Source organism: Thamnophis sirtalis, unplaced genomic scaffold (assembly GCF_051295495.1).
Source record: "Thamnophis sirtalis isolate CommonGarterSnake01/CBP01778 unplaced genomic scaffold, rThaSir2_p1.2 scaffold_6, whole genome shotgun sequence".
Lineage (NCBI taxonomy): Eukaryota > Metazoa > Chordata > Lepidosauria > Squamata > Natricidae > Thamnophis > Thamnophis sirtalis.
This window is the reverse complement of record NW_028261386.1, coordinates 64937743-64954178: the sequence shown is the minus strand read 5'-3', so window position 1 is coordinate 64954178 and position 16436 is coordinate 64937743. Positions and strand designations below refer to the sequence as shown.

The following is a 16436-nucleotide window of genomic DNA, read 5'->3' as shown; positions in this document are numbered from 1 at the left end:
CAATTGCTAATTGATGAAAATAATTTTGCTATGGGAAGGCCAATCTTTTACTATTGAGTTATTGTGGACAATTTCTATTCAAGTCTACAGTTTTCTTATAGAATATATATTCACAAAGAGTCTGTATTGGTATTAGGAGACAGAGTAAAAGGAGCTAGCAAATAAGAAACAGCATAGCCCACAGCTGGATAGTGGGTGGGGCAAGAACCCAGAATAGCTCCTCCTTAGTTTCTCAGACAGTAAAGAAGATGGGGGAGATGCAATTTCAGATTTGCAAAAATTCAGTCAATGTAGTTCTATAATAAAATAGAATTAGCTCATCTGATCATGTTTCCGCCCCAACAAGACCAATGTGAAGAGATAGACATTTAAAAAGTAGCTTAAAGATGTTGTGGTAGATATCTAACAAAGAGCAGGATCTCCCAAATGATCTTAATGATTAACCAAATCTGTAACAATCCCGTTATTTAGTGAGGTATATATTATTTTTTTAAAACTTTGAACTTGGTTCAATAGCTAATTAGAAGTCAGTGCAGTTGCTTCATTTTTTTTATAAATTTTATTTTTTATTTTCAAAACAAACACAACACATAAGATCTTCCTTCTTTACATATTGTAGAAAATGTATCAGTTGGTTACAAAAGGCTTTCATGCATCTCTTCCACAGTCATCAAGCATAATTCATATTAGCTCAAGTATTTTAACTCAGATATTTATACATGTTACCCTTATACCTCCATTTTTATTTGACTATAATTGTTTAAATGTCCTTCATCATAAAATATACCAAGATTTAGTACATAACCACATACTGGCATTTCATTTAATATTTCTGAAATCCTCCAATAACACTGAATCCTTGTGTCTTATTCTAGCTAAACATCCATAATATTTAATAACAAACTTTTCTATTCCTTTCCAAATCACTGTTGGCAATTTTCATCTAGTTTCTTTATACTCATACATAATATAGGTTATCATCATTATCCCTCCTTTATTTGACTATATCCTGTATCATCACATTTTCCCCCTAATAATCAAAACTTAACTGTATCTAACTTAGTTCTTTTTTATTAACTTTTGTATATAATCCAAAAAGATTTCTAATTTCCTTTCATGGGCACCACTCAATATTCATATCCAATTATTACTTATCATAACACTACACATTGTATACATTATTATCATTATCAATTATTTATTTAACTATATTTATTATCACTAAATTTCACTAAGTTTAACTAGTTTTAAGTTATATTCTTCCGTCTATCAACATGTATCTTTCCAATAACAAAACAATCTCATATCTTCTGCCATTTGTGGTACCAATCCTCTAATCATCTTCTTGATCAACTTTGTTTATAAGATCTCTCATATAATCTTGACGCCCTCTTTCTGTTTCCTTATTCAGATTGTCTTTGATTGTCAGCTGTGTTATCAATACTTTTGCTAATGGAATTTCTTTCTTTAAGTCCATAGATTCTTTAATTTTATCTTCTTCTACATCTCATCAGTGAAAATAACATTTAAAAAATAAGATAACCACTGTCCAAAACCATTCAAAATTCAATTCCGCCACTTGATTCTTCTATTCTTCAATTTAAATTGATTTTTGAGTTTTTATAGGCAGTCTCTTTTTTAAAACAATAAAAATTCCTCACCAGCTGGAAACACTTTCTCTTTCCATATCCTTCCGTTTTGGAGCTGCCCCAACTTTGTCAGCCTTGGCTGGATTTTTTGTCGCTGGCTTGAAAAACTTCTCTTGCTTTCTTCAGGGATTTTGCGGTATCCCCGAGATCAGCAAGATGTATTCTTCCTCTTCACCATCTCTTCGGGACAGTTTAGGTCCGTTTGGATCACCCAGTGGCAAAAGTGTTGGCTGTGGTCTCAGAGCATTGAGACTGCACAACCATATCATCGCGACATTGGCTCCTCCTAAGTCAGTGCAGTTGCTTCAAATGATGTGTAACATGACTACAATATAGACAAGTGTCCCATCCAACAACTTGATGGAAATGGAAACTCTGCATTCAGCATAATAATCCAAATGCAAGGGTACTGATGTGTAAACATTAGCCTAGGCTGCCTCTGCCCAAGTTGCTATAACAACAGTTACTACCCTAACCAAAGCTGATGACAGGCAATCTCTGACTGCACAGGCCACCTAGGCTTCCAATGATAATGACTTCAAACACATGCACCAAACTACTTATCACTTTCTGAAGAAGTGCAACCCCGTTTAGAATTCATAAATTCACCCACATGAGCTCTCCATGTTGTCAAGATTCAAACTGTTTACTTCACATCCCACTCCATCACTTATTCTGTTTCAGAACACATATAGTCTCTCCTGTCTAAGGAAGAAAGGAAGGGAACTGAGTATCATTGGCATATTGATTACACTTAGCCCCTGAACTCTTGAGAACCATCTCTAGCAGCTTCATTATAGATGTTAAATAATAGTGGGGACAAACCAATGATATGCAACACATTATGGATTGTTGCCAGAATGCAGACAGTTGCCAAATAACTGCTTTCTGAGATAGTAGTAGTAGAAGATTATTTTTAGTGCAGTCTGTGTAATTTACAGAGAACAGCATAACAGATGGGATGGTTATTAAGAGACCAAGCAAGATCAATAACATAACACTCCCTCTGACTCTACCTTGCAGGAAGTACACTACTTGGCTTGGCTGATTCTACCTCAAACCATGTCTGAACCTATATCAAGGCTCCTCAAGAACATCTATAGCTGCACAAATACAGTACTGCTTTTTCAAATAGTGTAATTTTTTCAAAAAAATGAAAAGGAGGGTGGGAATTTATTCTCAGGATAGCAAAAAAAAACAAAAAACCTCTGGTCCCAGAGGGCATATAAAGGAATGGGCAGATCAATGCTGCCTTCATCAGTCCATCATGCATACATCTTTTCATCTATTAAGTCAAAATGATCAGAAGTCAACACAGCATATGGTAGACCAGGCATATCCTTAGATTTCAAAACCTGAAAATCTCACATTTCAATCTTATAAACAAAAAGTACTGGACACTTTGTAGTTTATATGCAATGTACTGAAACCAACATTACAATCAATATCAATGCGAGTGATTTAGCCTTAAAGCATTTCACAAATTTGTCCCATGCCAAGGTCCCTGAACTGGATTCATTATTATAATTGCCTTCCTTCATTTTCTGCATTAACACAAAAAACTCTGGCAGGTCTGGAAGCTTCTCTGACCTTCTGAGATGTCTTTCAAGAGAAGTGCTAAAAAACTCTTACATGAACCAATATCTACGTCCATTGTTTAAATGTAATTACCTGCTTGATCTTGATGCTGCAAACAAGAAAAGACTAATTCAAACTGATCCTTTGGGTTTCTGATCTTTGTTTCTATTAGCAAAATGTCCATAGTTTTCAATGCTACAATTCTGTAAAGTTACAGGAGAATTTTATTTCAGTTATACTGCCAAATATGTATAAAGTAAATCACTCCAACAAAACAAACGTTGGTGTTCCTAAAAAAAGCCAGTGTGCTTTGTTTTTGTTTCTTCTTTAAAAACAAACAAAAAAGAGTGTCAAGGTTTTGTCCTAAGATATACAAAGCAAACAATGAAGCCTACTTAGCTTTTAAAATTAACCTAGATATTGTAGGGAGTGTAGTTTTCAACTTCTAAGCATGAAACTTAGATACAACTAAGTTTAGTGAAGAGGATGAGGCATCAGGGTAGAAACCAGGAGTTCTAGTCCTGCCTTAGGCACAAAGCCAGCTGGGGCTAGTCACTCTCTCTTAGTCCTAGGAAGGAAGCAAGGACAAATTATTTCCAGAAAACCTTGCCAAAAAAAACTATAGGGACTAGTCCAAGCATCACCAGAAGTCGACTCTGACTCAAAAGCCTGCACAAACACAAACACCTGTGCACACACAAACAAACAAAAAGCAGAAACTGCTATTTCATGGCATTACTTATGACTGAGCAACCTTTTCCTAGTCTCAGCCTGTTTGAAATAAACAGATGACAGCTTAGACACAGAACATTCCCAGTACTTGCATAGACTTTCAGGTATTTATAACAGACTGTTTTATCATTTTTGAAGACTGGAGAACCTGGAGAAGATAAAATTACGAATTTCTTGGCAGAGATGGATTTAGCTTTGAATATTTGCCTAGAGTTTAGTCTAGAAGTAAATTCTATTGCAAATTGTAATTCCATTTGATGATCTATGTATGGACTAACTCAATTCCTGCAAAATATCTAACCACAGACTATTTTTTAAAGAGTAATCTTGATGGATTGCACCGGCTGCTCTTATATCACTTCCACAGCACCTCAGTGTACCTAACTGATAAGAATAACATCAGAAAGATCACAAATAGGGAGATGTGGGATCTCGGTATATTTTCGCACCTGGAAAAAAAAAGACTGTCGGACCCCTAGTTGCTTGTTCAGATGGGAGGGAAACCTGCTGCTTTCTATGTAACCGACGCACAACGAGAACGGCACCCAAATATTCATTCTTTGCACATTGGCGAGTTTAGGATGGGAGCGAGACAAGGGCAGATCCCCGGTAACGGGCGAGCAAAGGCCTCCGCCGTCACCATCGCTCTCCTTAACTCCTTTGGTCCCGCGAAGGCTTTTCTGCCTCGCCCAAATCGCGCGCCTACTGCACTGCAGGAACAAGGGACAAACGGACTCTGGCGGGCGGCAAAGCCATCCCTTAAACCTCCCCAGGCGGGAAATAGCCGTAACGGGCTCTCCGAGAGGGAGAAGCCAAAAGAGGAAGAGGTTGCCGCGATCCCGGTCCCGTCATAAAGCAGCGTCGTCGGGGGGCTGGGAAAGACGGGAACTCGCGCGCAGCATCTCCTGCACGGGAAAACCTCCGGGTAGCGGAAGATTGCGGCGACCCGGCACTAGCGCAATCTGGGTAAACGTAGCCGGGAATCCTCCTTTGTTGAGAAAAGCGGGGCTGGCGGAGGATAAGCAAGCCCGAGAGGCGGGCAAGAGATGGAGGGGCGCAATTAATCGACCCAGCACTCGGCAGCCTCTCTCGCAATTTAAGGCGGGAAAGGTTCCAAAGGTGCCTCTGGATCCCGCCGTTGCCGCCTTTGTCTTGTGCCGGCAAAGGCTTCGCCTCCAGTAGGCTCAAGGTGACAACCCACCCACCCCTTCGGCCCATCGGGGTTCTCACCTGGCACCTGCAGACGATGTCCGCGTCCTGCGCGAGAAGATCCACCACTTTCCCCTTCCCTTCGTCGCCCCATTGTGCTCCCAGGACTACAGTGACTAGGTTGCCGGGATGCCGAGCGACGCTCCCTCCATTTGGGATGGTGGCGGCGGCGGCGGACGCGGAGCCGCTTTCAGACATGGCTCCCGCAGACGACTGTTCCCTCCTCGTTTGCAAGACACATGCGAGGAGAAAAGGAGGAAACTGCTCGGCCGGTGAAGGCGCCTTCTTCCCCGCCTTCTCATACAGAAGGTACACCGTTGCCGCATCCGACAACAGCGCTGCCCGCCGCCTATTGGTCATTCTTCGATAGCTCTCTTGTACGCGGGATCAAGAGACCCGCCTCCTCATCTGCATAACGTGAAAAGGATGCCGCTTCATGCCCATATATAGAAGAAGGGACTACGCTGCCCAGAGTGCTCCTGGGCTAACGTCGCCGCGGGTCATCCTGGGAAGCGTAGTTGCTGTTCGTAGCGCCCGAGCGTGGAAAGGAGCGAGCTGGATGGGGCTACTGGGAAGCGGTTGCACCATTTTAGGAAAACTGCTCTAGGGTAGCAAAAAAGCTGGAGTAGTTTGGTAGCATCTTTCCAAATTCGTTATTCATTTCATCAGATGCATCACTCGGCTGATGAGGGATTCTGTTGGGAAGGGAGGACAGGGTTGCTTGTGTAGGATAAAGGTTGGGTGTCAGAAAAATTACAAATGCCTTATCGGTTAACGAGTATGTTGTGAGTTCTATTCAAGACTTATTTTTTCTTTTTGAATTCCGTAATAGAGTGCCATAGGAAGTTGAAATGTAATTACTCTGTTCTTGTTCTGAGTCCTGATGCCAGATTTCATGAGTTCTTTTGTACAAAATTTATCCTAGAGAGAATCTCAAGGGGCACTGCTGGTACATACTAGTGCGTATCTCATTGGAGAAAAAGCATATGGCTGCATTCTACTGCAATCTCAAATGGACCCTTTGGGGTGGGGGTGGGGAATAAGACTTTAAGAGCACCATAATTTGTTAATAACAATATGGGGGTATTAATAGCTCTCTTTTCGAGCTAACTTGTTGCTGCTTAGCCTGTAGTTGAGCAAGGTAGGAGCTAAGAAGCGCTTAATTGATGACTATCCAATTGGTGTACTCTACAGCTTTGAACCTACATAAAGAACATAGCACTTGGACTTCACAGTGCTTTACAGCACACTCTGAGTGCTTTACAGAGCTAAACCATAAAAGACACAGTTTACTAATAGCATTAGCTTGATTCACATGACATGTAAAGCCACATTTTGGCTTAATAAACTTAATAAAAAGTAATACTTGTCAGCTACCTTTTACAGTCATATGATCACTCTCCCTTTTTGGTGAATTCCACATATTTTTACTACTTAAAGCAAAGGTGCCAATGTATTTTGGTTTTCAGATCTTGTTGAACGTGATTTCTTATCAGACATATTATCAGTGAGATAGAATGGGACTTGAAATTAAACAGTATGGAGAGTTATATATTGCCTGGGATCCTGAAAGTGTAAGAGGCTCCATTACCTGGTTGCACTATTAATTTTTTTGCTCTATCTATCTATATAAAATTTGTAACTTTTTACGGTTTTAATTGCGATATTGTTGCTCAGTCTATTGGATTGACATGGATGGCTATAGAAATTGACTAAATACAGTACTGTAATGTAGTAGCTGTTCACACTTCTGAAACTAGATAATCCTGGTAATAGATTTGTCTGTAGTAGAAAGTGCAGCTTTTAATTTGCAAATACTATTTGAAGTGATGTGCAATTACTGAGCCTATTGCACAATGTGTATGCAAATTTGAAAAAGAAAATCCAATCATGTTTCAGAAAGAAAAAAATCTACTGGTACAATATTGTATGATGTCTTTCTGATTGTTTAATCTATGGTTATTATAATATTGAAAGCCTGTGTGGGTGTGGGCTGCATGATAAACTCATGGACATTGACATCTTAACATGGAACTGACTTGGGGGGGGGCAAGTTTGGTGGGGCAGAAGAGGACAACTTGGTACTTTGTGAGGACAAAGTATAAAAACTCTTCACCCACCATTTTGCATTTTTCCTTTACAAATGATTTTTCCATGTTTGACTATTTCAATACATAGGTTTGGGGATGTAATTGCTTAAAATTGCATGTAGTACATTGTTTTAGACTAGAGTCTAACATTTAGACATGTTGGAAGAAAAATCCAGTCCGTTTCCAAGCGGGAGAAAGATGCTGGAAATAAAATGGAGGCTGGGTGCAGGAAAGAAAGTCTCTGTTTATTTTGATGTCAGAAATTTCAGTGACAGCAGCATGTTTCTTGGATGGCTGACAAACATTCTTTGGAGCTTTTTGATTTGAGATGTGTGTTCCTGTTTAAGAATGTGTCCTTTAATATTTTTATATTTTAATGGTTGTTTTTATGGGATCCTTTAGGGATTATGGCTGGCTCTACAGGCAAAAGGGGAAATGCAAATCCTAGGTGTTTATCAGAGCTAATCTTGTCAGTTCTGGCTTGCCTAATTGTATTGTTTATTTGGAATCTCTCTGCTTATGAATAGATTGGCCCAATCTTTCTGAATGGGTACAGAATCTCCATTCTAAAAGACCAGCCTTTTCAAGCTCGAGGCTGTTTGCCTATGGCAGGAAGACTGGGGCTGTGTTTCTGCCTTTGTTAAGATTTCTCTCAATTTCTCCTTTGGGGAAAATATTTTATTATTTTTAATTTAATTATATTTTTAATATTAAGAATAAATACTATTTTAATCGGGGAAGGGAGGGGACATTCCTACAGGTGGTACAATAGTGGATGATATGTTAAAAAAATTACCAAGATAGGAAATCTGTATTGCCAAAACGCGAAACTAGGTCTTTACAAAATTCTATGAAAATCTATGCCATGAATATGTCATTAAATGTAAGTATTCTAGGAGAAAAAGACAGCTCATCATATACAATGTCATATTTATAACTATAGATAAAACTGAAACTTAAAATTTTGTAACACTCCAAAAAATAACTAATCAATAATTTAAAGCCATGTTGAAGATAGAAAAATACATACATAAAAATTAGAAGAATAACTCTTTAATCTTTTTAGTTAATTGGTATATAGTATTACTGATGTGAGAAGTCTAATTTCTAAAAAAAAACTCCATAGTGATCTACATATTGAACTAGGGCTGAGGAGACCAGCTTCACGTTACTCTCAAACATGGAAGCTCACTTGGGCTAGTTGCTGTCTCAGTGCAAATTTCACAAAGCAGTTGTTGGGAACAAATAGTGTTATGCTGAAGGAAAAGGGCAATGTAATGGTAACAAACAAACATTTTAAAAATTACTAGTGTTTAATTCAGAGCACTCAGTCCTACAATAGAACTACTACATTATGGCACGTACCATATGAATTCAGTAGAGATCTTAGTTTATTTAAATCTGTCTTTTCATTTATTATTTATCAATTTGTTTATTAGATTTGATATCCCACCTTTCATTCAAGAGTCAAGGTTCCAAATATAATTGAATAATGTGAAATGGCGATAATCTACAGAATGGGAATTTGTAGACTTTTTCCATTGAATCCTCTTCTAAGCATGCAGTTCTATAGAACAAACATTTCACACATTTAGTTAAATTTGAAATGTTGATTTTGAACACATACTTAAGTATTTTTAAAAGCAGCACAATCTTTGTGTGTGTGTGATATGAAGATAATGTTGATTGTTCAAAATATTGGTGCTGTTATTTTTTATTTATTTGCAATGTATATATCAAGACAAGTTTGCAAAATTCATGAATAAAATTGTACGAGGCAGTATTTTTAGCAATAGAAATTCCTCCTGCTGAGTGATTTTGTGTGGGAAAAGTGCAGTCCATCTGGAATACAAGGGGACTCCTGGGATTATCCTTGCTAGCTTTCCTCTGTTTCCTGGAACCTTTCCATAGAATCATTAATCCTTGATTGAAGATAGAAAGAAGTTGGACTGACATTCTTTTTTGTAGCTTTCTTCACTCTCTGAAGTTCTTTTGACAGGGCAGTTGGAAGTGATCACATAAATGACTGCTGTGAGTGAGCATCAGTAGGCATTATTATACCCTTAAATATGGAGTAAAATTCCTTCCTCCTGTGTATTTGTATTGTATTCTTAATCATGCAGGGAAGAAGAGGAAAATCAAGAGAAAACAAACATAGTGCATAACAGAAAAATACATGCTGAGAAAAACCTCAAGGGGAAAATATGTATTTCTCCATTGCATGTATATGAGTGGGTAAATCAGCTTTGTTGAAATTAATGGTGGTGGATGCTTGCTCATCTAATAATGAACCATGAGGATTTTGGTATTGGTCCTGCTCCTTCTTACAACTGTGTTTCTGGCAATACAGATTTCTTCTCTTCCAGCATCTCTGATATGAAAAATATTATGGTTATAATAAATAAGAAACAGGACACAGCACATGAATTTGGCTGAAAAAAGGCAAGGGAGCATAGCACAACAGGATCAAAAAAGCAGGATTAGAATTTGTTTTCAAAATTATTCTCCTTTATGTGTAAACTGCTCAAAATAAATATAAAAAACTGCATGCAAAAAACTAAATGATGCTATCAGTTTGAAATCTGGTTTAATATTGATTATTGAGAAAAATGAAATTTCTAAATTTTAAAACATCTTTTTTGTACTTTGAGGATGAAAAATTGAACTACTTACCTCTTATTTGCTGAGATGAGACAAAAAGCATCGGACCTCATGATACAGGTAGTCCTCGACTTGTGACCACAATTGAGCCCAACATTTATGTTGCTATGTGATAATTTTGTTAAGTGAGTTTTGCTCCAATTTACGACTTTTCTTGTCACATTTGTTAACTGAATCACTGCAGTTATTAAATTAGTAACACGGTTGTCAAGTGAGTCTGGTTTTCCCATTGACTTTGCTTGTCAGAGGGTCACAAACAGTGATCACATGACCCCAGGACATTGCAACCATCATAAATCAGTTGTCAAGCATCCACATGTAAATCACTTGACCATGGAGATACTATGAAAAATGGTCATGGTCAATTAGTTAAAGATTGCATGATAAAGAGGGCTCAAAATATTGAAGAACTAATAATGTTGGATACGTGGGAAAGAATTTGGGTAAGGAATGTGAAATTCACACAAGCCCAAAACCTGAGAGAAAATTTTTACAAGATGTTCTATAGATGGTATTTAGATCCTAAAAAGTTGGCTTCTATGTATCCGAATTTACAACCCAAATGTTGGAGATGTGGTTCTCTTGATGCTACATATTTCCACATATGGTGGACTTGCCAAAAGGTTAAGGCATTTTGGATTAAAATATGGTGGATTATGCAAAATGTTCTTTAAAAAAAGATAAAGTTTACTCCTCAGTTATTTTTGTTAGGTATAATTACTGACTGTACAGCGGTAGAGATTAACTTGATTTTGCACTTGATAACTGCAGCAAGACTGTTGGTGGCGCAATACTGGAAGAAGGAAGACTTGCCTACAATTCAAGAATGGACATTGAAAGTCACAAATTTAGCCGAGATGGCTAAAATATCTGCATACCTTAAGGACCATTCAAATGAGAGATATAAACGAGACTGGAAAAAATGGATTGATTATATACAAAATAAATACGGGACTAAGAAATTCCAGATAGCTTTTGCTTAAGATCAGGAATGATTTAAATTGTTTAAAGTTAGTTTAGCAAGGAGGAGCTAAGTTCAATGTAAAGATGTTATCAATTTCTTATTCTTTTTTCCAATATATTTTAGACTGTGGTTGTTAAATATCCATACCGTGTACGGGTTCTGGGAAGTCGGGGGGGGGTTGGTTTTTTTTGGGGGGGGGGGAGGAAATTATTCCAGGCTTGATTTTAAAGTAGTATGAGGGCACATGTATATTGTCTTCTTTTATGACATGATATTGTCAGTGTAATGATATACATGTGATTATATGTCATGGAAATGAAAATAAAATATTCTAGAGAAAAATGGTCATGTCATCTTTTTCAGTACCATTGTAACTTTGCACTGTCACTAAATGAACTGTTGTAAGTCAAGGACTTCCTGTACACACTTGGCATCTAGGTTTACCATTTTGTCTGAGCAGAAGGCTTTGCAGCAGCCCATCTGTAAGTTATCACACAGTGATTTATTGATTTTATTCTTCATGAAGCAAACAAGTCAAAGCAGTACAGGGGATGGGGGCTAAAGTTCTGGCTAAAGAACAAATTTTGAATATTCAGTCACAAGGACTTGGCCTCACCTGTGATGAACATTCAACAAAAAACAGGATTTATGACATTTTCCCCACAGTAGTGGTTTTATGTGCATGTGCACTATAGTTCTCGACTCCTAATAACTGACTAGATAAGTCCCTGCAGATTTCTTGACAAGATTTTGGAAGTGGCTTGTCCTTGCCTTTTTCCTAGGGCCGAGAGAGTGACTGGTCAAGGTCACACAGCTGGCCTGGTGCCTAAAGCGGAACCAGAACTCAGAGTTTTTCTGGAGGAATTTTGCAGGATTAGCCAGGATTGGGTATTGTGATGTCCAATTGGCCTTGAGACAGAGTTAATTTGAAGCCACGCCTCTGTGCTCCTTGCTTCTGGTTCCCAGTTTCAACTCTGTCTGGCCAAAGAAAGAAAGATTGTTTTTGGTTCTGATTCTTCCAAAAACAATCCAGTGCCATCCTACAAATTCCTTCTCCCTGCCTTCTTCCCCTTGCCTCCATCTGATACCTGGAAGCCTCCCCTTGGTGTGGCTCACTCCCAGCCACTGGCAAGGGATTTAAAAGTTGCTTCTTGGGGCTTTAGAGGCAGGAGGGCATTATGGTGGCCATTTTGGGGGCTGAATTCTTGCAGGCCACATGAGCTGGGACAGAGGCTACTATGAAGCCTTGTTTTCATCCCTGCCTTCCTGGGTGACCATCTTTTTTACAGCGGCGGCAGCAGCAAGGCCCTGCAGGCCCAGATCGACGCTAGGAGGCCTGGAGTAGCGCAGCTTGCAAAAGGGGCAGGAAAGATCTACCATAGGCTGATTTCGTCATGTGGAGGCCGTGAGTGATTGGGTGAAGTTGTTTTTGGTCACTGCTGTTTCTGGTGGGCTGAGCCTGGTGGGGCCCTGACCTGGTGCCATGGCAGAGGAGAGGCCAAATTCCCCCCCCCTATTGTCCCCTGGGGAGGGGACCTCCAGTGGGGCCCAAGTGAGGCCCACAGCCTCTGTGAGACTGCAAAAAACTGCAGCAGCTGGAAAATCCTCCAAGGCCTTGCAGAAGGATGAGGAAAGGAAGCACAGGGCTCTGGAAAAGCAGGTGTCCAGGGCTGAACAGAGGGGTAGGCCTAGTTCTCCCTTGAGGTCTAGATGGCCCATTAGATCCAGGTCTCGGTCTCCTCACTAGGGGGGATTCCCCCGTGTATCTCAGGGACATTTCATCTCCCCCCCCACTCTCCATGGTGGAACAGGGCCCCTATCTAAGGGATCCTTTTCAGTGCAGGGGGGCCAGGGGGAATAGTCCCATCAGGCCATCATTGGCTCCACGGTCTGAAGGCTATGCACAAGACAAGGATTCCTTTGTTAGAGACATGGAGCAGCTTCCAGCAAGCATTCAGAGGTTAATCTCCTCTGCAATTTCACATGGAATTTCTGCTGAGTTACAGAAGGGGTCTGTGCAACCCGCAATGGATAGGAGGTCCTGGGGATGGTGCCACTGCTCAGGCCAGGCTGAGGCCTTCCCCCTTGGAGGTGCGTGGGCCTGTTTCTCCTCTGGCAAGCGAGGGTTCCATGGTGGGGAATCAGGTTCAGAAAGAGGTAGATATGTCTGATCCCTCAAAACCTGAGGCACCAGCATTCTCTGGCCTGTTTCCTCCAGATTTATTCAAATCACTATTGTGCAAAGCCAGGGCCACAGCGCAACTGGGTGAGATGGAGGGTGCCAAGTCAGGTGCCAAGGGTGGTGGTCTGGAGAAAAAGCCGGAGGATCAAGTTTACTCAGAGCCTCCTCCAGCGAAGGAAGACCTCCCTGCCCCAAAGTTGTTCCTAGAGGTAGTTAAGAAGCAATGGGAAAAGCCAGGAACATTTCCCAACCCCAGCAGCAGTGATAGGAGGTTCTTTAACATGGAATCTAGTTTCTCTGGGGCGTTGCAGGTGCCCACAGTGGACCCTCCAGTGGTGGCATTGGCGTCCATGTCAACGGTGGTGTCCGGTGATGTGGATGATTACTTGAAGGACAAGGACAAGAAGGCAGAGCTGACCCTTCATAAAACATTCCCATCTTCTGCGTAGGCCATCCAGGCAGCTGCCTCTGCGTCGTTCTTCAGCCGCACGGCTATCCTTTGGCTACAACAGATGCAGGAAAGGATTCCGCCTGAGGAGGTGCGTACTCATCAAGATCTCAACAAGCTGGTTGCTGTTGCTCAATTCTCTGCGGCCGCCACTCTGCATGCCATGAAGTATACCTTACGGGCAATGGCGCCTCAGTGACCTCCCGACGTCTTCTGTGGCTGAGGAGGTGGCAAGCGGAGAACAAGGAAAAGTGGCACCTGGCATCATCGCCTTATTCTGGGGGATCCCTTTTCGGTACCCTGTTGGACCCAATTTTCGTTGAGGACAAGAATAAAAAGAAGGTCATGCCTACGCCCACAAAGAAGTTGGAGCAAAAATCTGCGCCTTACTTTCGGAAGCAGTCCTATTGTCAGTCAGATCAGGAAGCGCAGCAGAGCAGATATTTTCCGAGATCGGATAGGCACTACACCAGGGATAGGCCTAGGTTCCAACTCCAGGGGAAGAGGCCCTTTCAGGAAAGAAGGTGACCGTCCCTACCGCCGGGGCAAATAGGTCAATAGCGACCCCACACATACGCAGCAGACTTTTATATTTTGACGGAGGGACGACGCGCAGCCAGGTTTCAACAAACAACTTGGTTTATTCTGGATGACAGCGATTCAAGGAACAAAACTCGCGCCAAGGTATTTATACTAATTTTTAAACCAATCACCGGCCGGGGATGAGACAGCAACCGCTGACGTCAGTCCCTCGGCCAATCAACAGTAACGTTCGGCCGGCAACACCCTCTGGGGCTTTCAGCCAATCAGAAAGCCAGAGGGTGTTACTGGCATCATGAATATTAACCAATATTTAACACCCCTTTCCCCCAGTTCTGCGCATGCCCGAAACGGAGCATGCGTAGTCCTTAAGGTATGCTGGGCGGCGCCGGACCCGCCCAGATCTTCTCATTGCAGGGGAAGTCGTCGGCGGAGGAGGACCTCCTCGTGGTAGCTCCTCCCTGAAGGGAGTGCAGCTCCGAGGCACGCCATTTCGGGAAGGCCCAGAAGGCGGGCTCAACTGTAAAGGTAGGTTTGGCCGTGGGGGCGCGTCACTGGTCGTAGGAGGGACCCTCTGTGTAGTGTCCTCGGATTGAGCTGTTAGTTCGGCGTCCTTGTAGTTGGCGCTTGGGTAGGCAGGGCCTGGTGTGGCGAAGGCCCTTGTTTGCGGTCTCTCGGTTTGAGATCTTTGGGGTTGGTACAGGTGGGGGCCTGGTGTGGCGAAGGCCCTTAGTTGCGATCTCTCGGCTTGAGAACTTTGTGGTTGGCGCAGGTTGAGGCCTGGAGTGGCGAAGGCTTCACATTGCAACCCCGGTACTGCGGTGTTGTCACTCGGGGGTTCGCGGCCACCAGCCTGCGACGGGAGACGCCTCCTTAGTTGATCCAGGTGGCGTCTCCATTGGGATCCATCAGCCAATTGGATCCTAAAAGAACATGGGCCGGTCAGGGCAATGATAGAACCTGGCACCCATCTTGGTTCCCCCGCAAAGGACCGGGCCCACACGGAATCCCCTAACTTAAAGGACCGGGGAGGGAGAACCCCCAGATTGCTCGGCTGATCCCCTGAATAGAGCGGGTGAAGCCTATCCAGGGAAGTCCGCAGGCGCCGGCCCATCAAGAGCTCCGCGGGGCTTTTGTTGGTAGTTGGGCAGGGGGTGGAATGTTGGCTTAGCAGGTAAGCCGCCACCCTCGCCTGCCAGTCGCCCCGGTCCATGCGGCTCAGCGCCTCCTTTGCTGAGCGGACAGCCCGTTCTGCCCGGCCATTGCTGGCCGGGTGGTACGGGGCTATGGGCGCATGCCGGATCCCTTGCTCGGCCAAGAACTCCTGGAAAATGGTGGATGTGAACTGGGGCCCATTGTCCGAGACCATCACGTCCGGCAACCCATGGGTTGCGAACAGTTTCCGTAAAGCCCTGACCGTACTCTCGGCTGTGGTAGAGCCCATGAGGACTAGCTCCACCCACCGGGAGTAGGCATCCACCACAACCAGGAAGTTCTGGCCGTGGAAGGGACCAGCGAAATCGATGTGGAGGCGAGACCATGGGCCTCTCGGAGCCTCCCACTCACGAGCAGGCCCGGCAGGGGGGTTGGGCCTGGATAGTTGACAGGTCGTGCAGCGGCCTACATGGGCCGCTATCTCTGTGTCCAGCAAGGGCCACCAGACATAGCTACGGGCCAATGCCTTCATTCGTGCTATGCCCGGGTGGTCCTTGTGGAGCAGATCCAGAACTAGTGGCCGAAGCGCGGTGGGGATCAGTACCCGATCCCCCCAGATGAGACAACCCCCGTGGAGGGAGATCTCTGCCTGGCGATTTTTAAAGGGCTGGAAGCCCTCTGCCACCTTGTCTGTTGGCCATCCCCTCAAAACCCAGGAAGAGACCTGGGAGAGGATCGGATCGGCCTTCATGTGGGCCGCCACGTCTGCGGCGGAGAGTGGGAAACCGGAGGCGGCAATGGAGAGGACCGAGAGAGATGGGACGGGAGCGGTGTCCGTCTCCGGTAGTGGGCAACGGCTGAGGGCATCGGCATGCCCCAGCTGTTTGCCCGGACGGTAGAGCAACGTATAAGAATACGCTGCGAGGAACTCCGTCCAGCGAGTCATGCGGGGGGATAGAATGGTGGGGGTCGGCTTGTCACCCGCCAAAAGCCCAAGGAGTGGCTTATGGTCGGTGACAAGAGTAAAGTGCCGACCATAGAGGTAGTCGTGGAACCTCTTAATCCCGGACACTGCAGCCAGAGCCTCCTTGTCGATCTGACTGTAGTTGCGCTCCGCCGAGGAGAGTGTCCGGGAATAAAAGGCCACAGGGGCTTCTGAGCCATTCGGGAGGATATGGCTCAGGACCGCCCCTACACCAAAAGGGGAGGCGTCACACGCCAACGTCAG

The 16436-nt window shown here is 43.3% G+C and overlaps 1 protein-coding gene and 2 long non-coding RNA genes across 6 annotated transcripts in view; 1 reads left to right on the top strand and 2 right to left on the bottom strand.

The window, feature by feature from the left end:
• ADSS2 (adenylosuccinate synthase 2) overlaps nucleotides 1–5528 on the bottom strand; it is a 48628-nt gene extending 43100 nt beyond the window's left edge. Inside the window, exon 1 of one of the 3 annotated variants that reach the window (XM_014057255.2) lies at nucleotides 5190–5528. In XM_014057255.2, the coding sequence (XP_013912730.2) occupies nucleotides 5190–5528 (339 nt within the window). Of the gene's footprint in view, nucleotides 1–4408; nucleotides 4694–5189 lie in introns of those variants that run through there. The other 2 variants (XM_087718013.1, XM_087718012.1) reach the window with 2 other exon arrangements.
• Nucleotides 5529–5674: 146 nt separating this feature from the next.
• On the top strand, nucleotides 5675–11038 carry LOC148045000 (uncharacterized). 2 transcript variants are annotated; one of them, XR_015696972.1, is made up of 3 exons: nucleotides 5675–6127; nucleotides 9910–9979; nucleotides 10691–11038. It is a non-coding gene; the product is annotated as an uncharacterized LOC148045000 (long non-coding RNA). The 2 variants fall into 2 exon arrangements; XR_015696971.1 differs by having other exon boundaries at nucleotides 5678–5953.
• The window catches only part of LOC148044999 (uncharacterized), a 31234-nt gene continuing 24276 nt past the window's right edge, over nucleotides 9479–16436 (bottom strand). The window contains exon 5 of the long non-coding RNA XR_015696973.1: nucleotides 9479–9629. This is a non-coding gene — a long non-coding RNA (uncharacterized LOC148044999). The remainder of the gene's footprint in view (nucleotides 9630–16436) is intronic.